This window comes from Amblyomma maculatum, chromosome 7 (assembly GCF_055883805.1).
Source record: "Amblyomma maculatum isolate TAMU_Amacu chromosome 7, ASM5588380v1, whole genome shotgun sequence".
NCBI lineage: Eukaryota > Metazoa > Arthropoda > Arachnida > Ixodida > Ixodidae > Amblyomma > Amblyomma maculatum.
Genome location: NC_139350.1, coordinates 83,894,649 through 83,907,636, shown reverse-complemented (window position 1 = coordinate 83,907,636; position 12,988 = coordinate 83,894,649). Strand labels below are relative to the sequence as shown.

The following is a 12,988-nucleotide window of genomic DNA, read 5'->3' as shown; positions in this document are numbered from 1 at the left end:
CAATTCAAGATCCCAAGACTGCTTGTAATCTTCCTCCTCATCCCTGTGTCCTATGGCACAAAACTTCAATGTATATGCTCATGTAAACTCTTCCTTCCTCCTCACAAAGGGCACAGGAAGTGAGAGACTGGAGACCTTGAAACCAGAGCCTTCCCAAACTTATTTCCAGTAGGAGTGTGCAAATATCGGAAATTTTCAGTATGAATCGAATATGTTTGTTTTTTGATTCGTATTAAAAAAAATTGATATTCGGAATTTGCAAATATTAGAAAATTACTGAATAAAAATGACAATGAATTGCGGCAGTGCGCGCTTCACCACAATGCTTAGGCTGTGCAATGAAGCGTTCTTAAAATGTGAGGGAGTCGTTTTGTGCACTTTCTTTTGTGAAGAGGACCTTCCTGACAGCATGCGCAAAGTGAAGCACTTCTTGAAACCTGGAAAAAAAACGTTCTCACTTCATCCCAAATGCAGACGACATCCATTGAGTTCATCATATAGAATTGCTGTGATGCAACTGGTTTTTGGCAGTTTTTTTAGGCCCATTTGATATTTCAAGCTTTCTATTAATTTGGACATTTTTTTCTAGTCCCTTGAAGGCTAAAATAAAAAAAATTAAATTAAATTAAAATTGTCAGCAGTGATATGACAGCTCCACCCAGTTTTATGCAGTTCCTTCTTGCACAAAAAAAAAAAACAGGTATACGGAGTCCTGTATAAAATTTATACCGTCTGTTTTTTAATGTGTTTTTTTAATGTTCGTAGTTTAATTTTATATGCAAGAATGATGCGAATTCTGAAATAAACAGGTTGAACAGTCTTTGTGGTTTTTAATTTTTTATTCTTTTTTTCATTAATCACATACTTAATATTCAAAGGCATTTTATTCCTCATGTTTGCGTTCGATTTGCACTTAAAAATTTCAATATTGGCGCACCCCTAATTTCCACAGCACTACTATGACGCATGTCTGTTGGTGCGACGAATGACCCTATTGCCTGCCATGTCACATGGTTGGACCCCAAGCCTCCTGACAAACAAACACAACAACCAGAGAAGCTGGCCACTTTGTCCAGCTCAGACCTAGCTACCTAGCGACAGCTGATAACCCAGGCCAGAGCAGCAGCCGAGGCCACTGTCGTATTGAGATTACGACTGCACTCATATTTCCTTTTTGGGAGGAAATGTTTTCTGCCACTGCTCCTACTATATATTCCGAGTTCGTTTTTGCTAGACGTTGAGACATCTTGTGTATAATGCTGCCATTACAAAGCATTGCTGGAGGTATCACATTTTCAGTCTTTGGCAGTACTCTATTCTGAAATATTGCATTCACATGCAAGGTGGTTTTAAATCAGTAAAATTTAACAGAATCTGGCTAAGTTCAGTAAAACCTTGTGGACAAGTGGATAACACGATTTCGAAGTGCTACATTTGAAATTTGCCAGTCAGGCGAATTCTGTAATGTTTTTAGTAACCAACCGCACTCGTAGAAGGATACCGAGTGGCTGAACATTTCAGTGACAGGGAGATGAAATGCAGCGGCAGTCGCTCGCTTTCTCTGCAGTGCCTAAATGTAGGTAGCTCAAGCCTCATAAATGAAAAAGACATTGGCTAAGCTGTTTCTCAACGGGAGCAATTCAGTGAAAAATACGGTCTCTGATGCAGCGCTCTCATTGCCACTCGATTCTGCAAGCACCGTGTTGATCCGTTAGCACATGTTAAGCCAGCGGCTCTAGGAATGACCTCTTTGAAGGAGGCCAGCAGCGGCAAGCGGACTGCAAACGAGGAAGTAGCAGCTGACATCTTGTTTCCTCCTCTTCACCGATTTTGGCCCTTCCTGGGATGAAAGGGGGGGAGGAGCATTGACAAACCGAAGGCACCTAAACATGCGAGTCTTCCACGTTGGAAATCAAGCTCAGAATATGCGAGACAGGCCACCTTTGCCCATCCCACGACAGCCTACTGTCACATCCTTTCCCTTGCCTTCACATTTGGCTGTTTGGCGCGCGTGGAAAGGCAGGGCCAGCCGTGTGTTTGACGGGACTGCTTCCCTAAAACAGCTTTCATTGCAAAACAAAAATAATGCACTGTCGTGCAAGTGGTCCGTTCCTGTGGTCATGGCAAGCCCAAAGGGCGGTGGCCTCTTTGCAATGGCCAAGGTCAAGAGGCTGAAAGCTCCGATAACTGTGGGGCGCTTAATACGAGCAAGGCAGAAAAAAAACTCTGTCAGCTGTTCTGGTGGCTCCTGCAGTGCATATTGCAAAGGTCCGGAGTGTTAAAAATCAACCAGGAAGATATTTTGGCTGCTTGCATAATTGCAGTCAACAGTGTTGTTCGGATTATACATTTCCCATATAGTATGTCTTTTTTCATATTTTTTTTAATAGAAGTCTGTTTACTTGATTTGTGTGGATTTCTCAGTCAAGGCATTGGATGCAGTTCACTGGTATTGGAGTTGTTGCCAGAAACAGCAGTGCTGTTTGCATGAGGATAACTGATTTTACTCTGCCTGCTCCCTCTTTTCCATTTACACTTTTACGCTCTTGAGTAGACTGTGCCATGTTTTCGTTGATTTTGTGCAAGGTGATATTTGTGGAAGGTGATGCTTTAGAACTAATGTTTCATTTGTGCAGTGTTTTCACACTCCTGTCACACGGCTGTTTCTAAGGCCCTAGGACCGATAGTGTATTGAATCATGAAGCCAGCTATTCAGATTTTTAACCCTATGCGCATTCCTGCTATTTCCTCACATTTCTGTCACCAGTGGTTATAAGTGCCTCATAAATCACTCATTGAGACTCTTTCTGTAGAATAAAGTTATGCACTTCAGATTTCGGAACTAGTTATCTGAAGGTGCTTTAGAACGTAATAATTGCAGACTTCAAGGGGCCTCAACTTTTGAAGTTTCTTTCAATGTAAACATTTACCAGTAACATTATGGTCATCAGTCAGTCATGACCTCGGCTTGTGGCCAGGTTGATAGCTTGTGGATAATGAAAGCTGCAGTTTCCTGTTTGAAAGAGTTCAGCCATCCCTACTGGTCCTTCGATGTCATTGTGGGGCCATCACTGAAGGTTCATAAAATTGAAAAACTTTTCATTTTTCTTTTCCTTTCAGCACCACAGCTGAAGCTCTCAGATGACAGGCTCTGTGTGACCGGAGAGAAGGGCTACTGCATGGTCAGGGCAACGCACGGTCAGTACAGCAGATTTGAACTATTGGAGCAAGAGCTCGTATTGAATGCAGCCTTTTAAATATTTTTTTATTTAGTGTGTTACTGTTTCTTGGCACCATATTGTGAAAGGATTAATTATTTTTTATTTTGTATCAATTTTCTTCTCTGGTATTGGTCACTGTTTTTGTATCACAAAAATTCAGCTTTCAATAGTCCGTGACAGTAAGCAAGTGTACCTCTCGGTATTAGCTGCACAATGCAGCCAGTGGTTAACCAGTGTGTGCGGCGAGTGGTGATGGCTGTCGTTGATGGTGGGTCCTACTGTCATTTAAAACTTTTGACTACTACAGTCGAGTCCACTTATAACAATATTCAAGTGCCACAAAATTTCCATTATTATAACCGATAATTGTTATAAACGGTTTGCACGAAAAAAAGCATAACTGCAGAGAGGGGTCATGGATGGCAAGTGACATGCGAGCTCTGCCGAGACATCGTTTTGGTGGCCCCGAAAGGGGTCTTGTAAAAAATATGAGAAGGTTGCCGCGGCTGCCCCTCAGCTTGAGAAATCCCGAAGCAACGCTGGGGTGAAGAGAGAGAGAGAGAGAAAGACTAAACTTTTATTTAAAAGCAGAGGAGATTGGAGCACACAGGCCCCTGGGGTGAAATCACCGCAAGCATCTCACCACGTACATCTCACTGGCTTGCACGAGGTACTTGTTAAAGAGGTACTTTCACAAAATCTGCATAAGAAAATTTATATTAATGAAAAAAGAAATGGCACAAAGAAATGGCGAGAGAAGCTTGGAAAATATTTTAGAGTGTTTTAGTAAGTAGCCATTTTTTACCCAACAGCATCTTTAGGCCCTGTCATCACTTACAGCTGATGTAGTAAAGACCCTGATGTAGTAGAGATTTATGCTTGTCTAAATGACTCTAAACAGGTTTTACTAACTTTGTTGCAATGGAAGTTCTGCTGTAGCGGTGTTCAGTGTAACAGGGCGTAGCTGCATAATGCGTTTTTTTTTTTTTTTTAATTTAGCTTGCAAAATTTTTTGCGCATATTATGTGCAGATCCCCACAATTTTTAGTATGAACCTTCAGGTACGGTTTCATTGTTATTTAGCGCGATTACCATCAGGCGTCCAACAAGAGGAGGCACTATGTAGTAGTGTCAGCAGTTGGTAGTTTCTGTTCTTGACACCACATCGCTGCGCTGACCTCGTGACCCTCGTGCTATTGGGAGCCAGACGGTTGCACCTCACACTGTGTCGAGGCCATTTCTCGGCTGCTTTTAAAAGGTAATCATAGCCGCCGAACGTATTGGCACTATGTGAAGTGTTTGTACAGGAGGCGGATTAGGTATGGGGAATTTGCAGTGCCTGGATGCGGTTGTAGGCGATGGTGGATGTTTGAGGCAGTATTTCTGTGAAGCCTGTCGGTCGCGTGTCCAAGAAATGCAGGATGTTGAAAGCACTTGCTAGTACCGACAACAAGTTCCTGTGGAACGGTATTCGACAGTGTACTCTCGGACTACAGTACACCCAACGATGACAAGCACTGAAGTATGAGATGCAGTGCAGTAAAAAAAAAGTCTTTTCAGGGAAACTTTTCTTACTGCCAGTACATATGGATAAAACTTCTTCTCTTTTTGCTGTCCCTTAATTAAATAAACCTTGTACTGTGTGCAGGTCTGTATTATGTGTGGATACGCAAAAAGAGCAAGGGGTAAGATAAGAACATGGAAGCGCAAAATGTTTAAAGGGATAGAAAAGAAGTTCCTATGTTTAATTTGTGGTTTTAAATCCTTCACAACTGCGGATTTAGGAACTGGGTGTAACATAGCTTTCATTCAGGGATAGGGTAGAGACTTAGTCTTTAAATTAAAACACAGTGGAAAGCTATAACCGAGGGCATCTACCTTAGCGCAGAAAATAACTTTATATTGTAAATGGGCGATAAGAGCTCCATTACAGGAAATTGAATTTTACTGTCTAAGGAGTTAGTCTTTTTCTTCTTTTTTTGCATCTGCAGCATTTCTGTGCCCGTTCCAGAGATTGTTGGCACTTTGCGTGCAGTCTAACTGCGGGCATAGTTAGTCTGACACTCACCACTTCCACTTGGCACTCGTGTGAGAGCAGCATTGAATGCAGGGACGAAAATGCATGTCCTGGGCTCTAGGACAACGCTGCAGGATTGTTCAAACTTTGCCTTGGATGGAGAAAGAGTTCAAGATGAGTGATGAGAATTACTTTGCTGGCAGTCGGCTATGGAGGCCTTTCTGAAGTGCGGAGAGGAAAGCTGTAAGCTCGCATACGGGGCCTCAGTTTTAGTTTCTGGTTGTGGCAGTTTGCAGTAAGGTGTTGGCTTTGCTCAGTCTTTGCAAAGCTGTCAGAGAGAGAGACAAATTGGATTCTGCCCATAGCAAGGGGTTGTGTGCCTAAAGCAGGCACTGCAATTGTGACAAAGCAGAAGTGCATGGCACGTCATTCCAGTTTCTGTGGCAGTTCATTGCTTTGGAGTCTTTAGAGATAACTGCCAACTGCAGCAGGTGCCTCAATAATATGACAAGTGTGGAAATAGTCTGGTTGTTCCTGCTGTGACCCGAGACTGGAGTAAGTGAACACCAGGGCTGTCCTAATTCCCTCTCGCAGGCATAGAAGAAGGAAGCTGGTATTACGAAGCCACCATTGAAGACATGCCTGAAAACAGCGCTACTCGCATTGGCTGGGCTCAGGAGCTTGGTAAATAGCCTTTGTTGATCTGCCCATGCTTCAACCTTGTATTGTTTCCTTAAGAGGTCTGAAACTGAAACCTTGTTTTGTGAATGAAGAATTTGACGAGACTTTTGATCTGCGTTTTTTTTTTTGCTTACTATAGTTCCTCGAATCTGACGGATGCCTTTTGCGCAAAAATAGCCTCGGAATGGCATGCACTTTGCAATCAAAGTACAAGGCAGAATGCTCTGGTTTGATGGCTCAGGTATTTGGACACTCTACTGTTGAGTGTGGGGTCAGGGTTCCATCTTGGCCATGGCAGCCACATTGTGGTGCAGGCGAATGCGAAGTACCCCTGTACTGTAGCGACGTTAGTGTGCATTAATGAAAGGTGATGGGAATTATTTGAAGCACTCCACTACAGCATCCCTCAGTCTGAGTTGCTTTGGGGTGCTAAATCCCATAAGCCAAGTCAAACCAAATGAAGCGGAAGCCATGCTAGTGAGTGACCCGTTTGATATGTTGAGCTGTCGTTTCGACCAGAGCATTAGAGATAGCCTCACAGCATGCTTTTCTGACCCAGTTATGATGCGTGATATTTATGTTGCAGCCTTTAGAGAGTATTGTATTTGGGTTTTTTCCAGTAAACTTGAGCCTGTTTCAGCATTTACACCCAGCATCAGTCTCAAGCATGCACCAATGAATGAAATGTCAACATAGTTGCTGGCCCATCTGTCAGAGTTCAGTAGGCATATTTTGGGACTCTGGGAATCCAGATACAATGGATAGGCAGACGGCACCAATGCAGCAGTACAAGTCTGTCCAGTTTTCTTTGCAAATGTTGCCTTTTCCATTTTTGAAACTGCTCCTGATAACAGAGTTGTCTAAGGGCAACAAGTACTAATGCTGGGGCAGAAACTTTGCATTTTTGCTTTAGCCCAATTTGGTTTTTTTATTGTTTTTGTGAGGGTGAGAATTGTTTGTAGGATCAGGCAGTTATGATCGTTGTGCCACTGATGCTATCCACGGCTGCTCAAAAGCTGGTGGATGTCGCATCCAGATAGTACCTGTTGCATGCGTGGGTATCTTTCCATTGCATGCTCTGGAGTGTAATGAAATCTCAAACTGTTCACGCCAGCCTTAGCTGAAAGTCCCCAAAAATGCAGACGGCACGCTAAAATACGGAAGCAGCAGATGCATTAAACCTGGTCATAACAAAATTATAAAAAGTCTGCAGTTGCATTTTCTACGTTCTGGTCTTGGTTATATGTAGTTTTCGCATGGACTCAAAAGGACATTGCAGAACGAAAGCCAGCATAGGAATTAAATGTAGGAAAAAATACTTTGCAAGCATTTACAGTAAATTCCCATTACTTGAAGTTACAGAAGCGGTGAAACATTTTACGATTGCGCTAAGGGCACAGCTAGACTGCTGCAGCAGCCTCCACAGCAGCTTGCATGAAGCGACTACGGATGGGGCATGGAGAGAGAGGTTGTGGTGGAGGAGTCAGAGTCTGGTGGAGGCACCATGGCCAGGCTAAGCAAGAGCACGCCCGGTTGCACTGCAGCCAGGCTAGGAGGTGCGCACATGTTCGTGCATGTTCCCATTCTTGGTATGCCCACTACCGTCGACTCTTTGCCTCGCGTCACCGTCTCTCTCTGGTGTTTCTGCTACGGACCCAGAAGAGCTATCGGCACCGGAATCTCCCAAGTAACTGCATTATGACAGGAGGCACACACTGCTCACCCCTTGTCTCGGTTTTCTTTCCTTGTTATTTTTTGCTGCTTTTAAGCATGAACTACGGTATTTTCTCGTATAATGAACTCTCCTTTTGCAAGAAAATTTGACGTCAGTTTGGTGGGAGGTTCATTATGCAGAAAAAACTTGACACTGAGAATTGAAAAATGTGTTAGCCGTTTATTATTATTATTTTTTTTTTGTGACAGTGTCCACCTTTTTTTATATATTATCCATCAAAGAAAGCATGCAGTCAGCCGCGTTCATGATGCCAGCTTTTAACATAGTTTGTTTCAGAGTGTGTTTGCTGCTATTACGTGTTCCAATGATTTTGTGGCAGTAGACGGTGCTTGCCTCAATCATGGCGTAATAAGCGAACATACTGAAAGCCAGGCTTGCGCAACTGGGCAAACCGAGCAAGCCACTGTCGGCACTACATCAAGGCCGCTCAAGGCCGCTGCCAATCTGCCAAATCCCCCCCCCTTCTTCTTCATGGTGTTCAGCCAAGAGATGTGGTGCAGATGTTCCAGAAGTGAAAGCAGTAGAGACGGCTGTGTTTGCCACGCAGATGCACTGTCGGCGCTCAAACACGGCTCGTTGCGATCATAGACGTTGCTCTCATGCTAGTTCATGTTATGATAATAATGAAACTTGCACAGTCATGCCATATTTGCAGCAATAGAGCACTAGCTAAGAGATACTCGGCAGAGCAAGTTCTATATATTAAGGTCAACCACCTCAACGTCTTCATTACCTGGAGTTTTGGAATTCATGAATTCATGCGCGAGGGGGTGGCGGCCGCGGCATTGACAAAATTCGTACCATTGGGGAATTAGCTATGTGCAGGTTCATTATATAGAGGTTTGACTGTATGCTGATGATGATTAAGAGGCAACACTTCGGTTGTGTGCACCAGAGTAGAGCACAGTATAGCCTCTGATGCATTAATGCATGCAGTCTCTGAATATCATACGGGAGATTTTGTCTCGATTTGGTCTCTAATCCAATGTGGCCTTAGCGAAAAGCTCTTGTGTTGCTATTTGTATCCTTACTGAGTTCTCCTCTGCCCTGGCGCTTCTGCCACGCTGCAGCAGCTGTCGTCATAGTTGTGCCTCTGCTGCTCAGTTTTTGGCCTGTTTGCTTTTCCTTGCTTTCCTTGCTATCTGTTTTAGTGCATTTTGTTCCCCAGTGCCTTCTGTTTGCACCTTCTCCTTCCCATAGTCACATGAAAGCTGGCACCTCCTGGCCACTTTTAAGCCTTGTGCGAACGATTGGTCTAGGTGCCTCGTGAAGCGTGGAAAAGGGCAAAATGAAATCACACTCATTTCTGAAGCATTATCTGGTTTCACTCGGGGAATCTTGAGTATTTTTGAAGCGCGCTATGCATGTATCAGCCAAGGTCAACCTGTCTGGCCGCTTGACCTTCAAGAAAGTGCTGTGACCTTGGCCTGATTAAGTGTAGGTGTCTGCCATTCTGTGGTGTTCACCCAAAAGTACACTGCTTCTTCCTTTCCCCAAGACCTGACAAAGAAAAAATATGAAAAAAGATATTGCAGATTGAAAAGGCGATGTTACAGGCTACTCTCGAGGCGAAGCTCGACTATCCCCCTAATTGAAAACTTCAAACCATGCATTACCATGCTAAACATAGTATCCCCCTAATTGAAAACTTCAAACCATGCATTACCATGCTAAACATAGCTTTCTCTCGTATCACTAGGTTCAAGCCATGCTTAAACTCCCACAATTTTTTTGTTGTCTCACTTTGCAGAATTTAATATCTTCCGCTATAGTGCCTCCCCCCCCCCCCCCCCCACTCCCCCTTCCCCGGCAGCTCAAGTTTGCACCTTTGCCACTAGGTTTAAGAGCCACTAGAAGCTAGCTTTATTGACATTGGGGCAAAGTGAGTGGCTTGCAAATGCAAAGGAGAAAGTGGTTATGGAAATGGAAAGAAACCGGTGCCGGTTATTGAGATAGAGAATTCATTGAAAGAGTTGAGTGGAGTAGGGGAAGCGAACCAATTGCAGAGGGAGTCATCTGTTATTCAATGTTCTGTGACATATTGTTCCTTGCGTCTTTGCTTGTTGTGTCTGTACGTTATTCAGTGCCCTGCCTGCTTGGACCAAATCACTGGCCTGCAGTGTGAGTAAATAAATGAATTGGTTTAAAATAAACAAACAGGTGCAGGCCTGGGCAGCTCAAAACACCAAGTAGCAAGGGCAGGGCAGCAGCAGCTGCTGCTACGTTGGAGACTGAGTGCATTGATGTATCTGAGGTTTTCCTCTCTCATGACATATGTGCATTTCAAGTATTGCTTCTTAAATAATGTAGATGCACTGTGCAAGCTTGCCTTTTTTCATTTTTTGAGGGGCCTTCAGCAGTGAAGTAACCAGAGCCCGAAACCGAGGCCAGTGACCAGTGTGTATTCCGCAGTTCTTGCAGAAAATTTTATTTTTGAAGCATTCTAGCTTGCCTGTGCTGCAATGCGAGGTCTGAAATGCTCGCCAGGCGTTCACCAACCCGATATTTGGGCCTGCCCCACCAGCCAATTTGCAGGCACCCTTGGGCTACGACCGTTTCGGCTACTCGTGGCGGTCGCGCAAGGGCACTCGGTTCCACGAGAGCCGTGGCTTCCACTTCCATGACGGAGGTTACGGGGCAGGAGACACGCTCGGCTTTCTCATTGAGCTGCCCAAACGGAAAGAGAAGGAAGGGCAGCTCTCTCTCCCAGATGCCTTCAAGGACAGGGTTGGTGTACTGCATTCTTGATGTGTATCCACCACAGGAGGGCGTTCTGTGTCACTTGCTGACAGGGGAAGGGTTATGTTTTCCTCTCAAGTGCTATTTTTTTGTTTCTCATGCCCAGTTTTCACTGGGAAATGGTGTTTCTGCTACTTGGTTGGTTTGTGGGGTTTAACATCCCAAAGCGACTCAGGCTATGAGAGACGCCGTAGTGGAGGACTCCGGAAATTTCGACCACCTGGGGTTCTTTAACGTGCACTGACATCGCACTGACATCGCACAGCACGTGGGCGCCTTGCTTTTCGCCTCCATCGAAAAGCGGCCGCCGAGGCCGGGATTTGATCCTGCATCCTTGGGAACAGTAGTCGAGCGCTGTAACCACTGCGCCACCCCGGCGGGGTTGTGTCTGCTACTGCTGATGTTTGTTTTGTGTTCATTCCAAATGGCTTTCTACTGTGGACGTCAACCTTAGTGTTCATTGGGCCGGTTAGCCCGTCTGCTCGCAGCTTTATCATCAAGCATTTGGCTACCCACAAGCAGCTTGAGGAGCTTGCAGTAAAGATGAAATTTCAGAGGTTTAATGGGGCTAATTTTAGTATAATGTATGACAACACTGGTGTGGCATAGTTTATGTTGGTAAATGGTAGATGTAGATGAGAGGGTCGCTCACCCACGGCTGTTCATGCCATTCGACACGGCATATCTGTTGGTGGCAGGCCACGTCTCCTGCCAACTACCACCTGCCAGAGGCATCCTCAGAGGTCGAGGCTTCAGGCATGCCTCATGCTTTTCCGATTTACCTAATGAAGTAGTGCTTTCACACTAAACAGCACATTTGTTCTGAATGTTTTCTCAAGAAAGGCATCCACCACCATTCCTCTGCCTTATTTGGAAGCATTGAGGCAGTGCAGTAATGCTTGGCTCTGTCGTTAGTGTGAGGATGCTATGTTTGGCTTACCTTCTGGCCATGGGGAGTGGCAGCTGCTGGCTTCCTCTCAACTGATATTCTTTCTTTTGGAAGCTTGCCACCAGTGCAATTTTTTGCTTTGAATGCCAGGGTTCTGTTAGGTGGAAGTCGGTAGGAAAGCAGTGACATTGAAAACATCTTTCCCGGCCTAGTTGGCTGACCCTTGTTTGCAGCTGCCTATTCTGGCATTCTTCAGCAGCATTTCTGTGTTAGAGTGTACTGGAATGTTTTGAGTGGCGTGACCGGCCGCCGCGGAGGTGCAGTCAACTGCACTTGAATGCACCTTCGAGGAATGTGCCTTGAATGCACCTACAGCTATAATCAACAGTACACAATTGAAGGTACCTACGTCATCAGTTAGAATTGTCGTAACGTAGCCTGACTAGCATGTGGATGGTAAATGGGAAGCGCAATGTTATACTAGTCACAATTTTGATACAAAATCACATGGTATTTTCACGTTACGACCATGAAAACGGTGACGCCCACCTTTCTACGACACTGGGCCCTTACGCTACTGCGTAAAATTTTCATGTTGAAAGGAACCACAAGTACTCAACACAAAAATTATGGCCAGATTATAGACAGTTATAGATTATAGACCGACATGGTGCACCAAATGTTTACCATTCTTCATTGTGAAAAATGAACTTACTGTTCCATCTGGTGTATCAAAGGTTGTTTGGAGAAGCTGATTTCGAAGGTTCTTCACCAGATGAGGGAAGTCTGACAGGAAATGTAGGAACTGCGCGTTGTTCGATGGGTGGATCTTCTTTGACACTATTTCTTCTGCTGTTGCCGTCACACCCATCATTTATCACATCTTCCGATTCCAAGGTGCAGTGTCACATGCCTTATAACCAACTAAAAGTCCTGCTTGCTCCGTGAGAACTATGGCGTCAAGGATAAATTCTGGCAGGAGATCCCCTTTGATGTTAGTGTCGGTTGCAAATGTGTTCAAGATCTGAGCCCACTTTCCGACTAATGGAACGAACGTAACCACGAGGCCATGGTTGGACAACAGGTGAACCTTCTCCTTCGGTGTGTAGGGACCCAAGTCCATGAAGCCAGAAAGTTTGCCAGCACTGTCAACAGACAGGCGTTCAGATAGAGACATCTCATCCACAATCAACCCGCCATGACACCTGAAAGGGTCCATGCCAGCAGTTTTCTTCTTCAGTGCTTCCTGCATGTTCTTATTAAACCTAAAACTGCCCACGTAATTTGACAAGTATTTTCTTATCATACTCCTGATTTGAAGCACTAAGATCTTTTGTCTGCAGATGCATTCATAAAGTCTTGGCCTTCGCATTTTCAGGAAAATGCACTCAAGCATCCTCTCTTTGTCATAATGCATGCCTCGACTGCTTTTCCATTTTGCAGCTTGAAAACGGATTTACAGCTAGCTGCTGTTTAGAGGTCAAAAATTGTATTCTGTCCTGCGGAATGCTCTTGGCGGTAGCTGCAGCAGCTAGTGTTTTAGAAACAAGCCTCTTAGCTTTTCTTTTCGAAGATCGGAGTTTGTACAAATTGCTGCCAGTAGTTTTGGTCACTTGGCCTTTCAGGCATGACTTTCTTGTCTGCAAAGTCTTGTGAAGGTACTTGCAGTGTACGCAAGGCAACCTTGCAAAAAAAGAAAGGGGAGT

The 12,988-nt window shown here is 44.6% G+C and overlaps 1 protein-coding gene across 2 annotated transcripts in view; it reads left to right on the top strand.

Moving 5' to 3' along the window:
- Positions 1-12,988, top strand: part of ash2 (Set1/Ash2 histone methyltransferase complex subunit ash2) — a 111,140-nt gene that overhangs the window by 51,800 nt on the left and 46,352 nt on the right. For both annotated transcript variants that reach the window (XR_014708800.1, XM_084609199.1), the window contains exons 10-12: positions 3,121-3,198; positions 5,833-5,922; positions 10,179-10,381. Coding sequence is in view for 1 of the 2 variants with exons in the window: in XM_084609199.1 (XP_084465325.1) it covers positions 3,121-3,198; positions 5,833-5,922; positions 10,179-10,381 (371 nt within the window). In the remaining variant the exon portion in view is untranslated. The remainder of the gene's footprint in view (positions 1-3,120; positions 3,199-5,832; positions 5,923-10,178; positions 10,382-12,988) is intronic.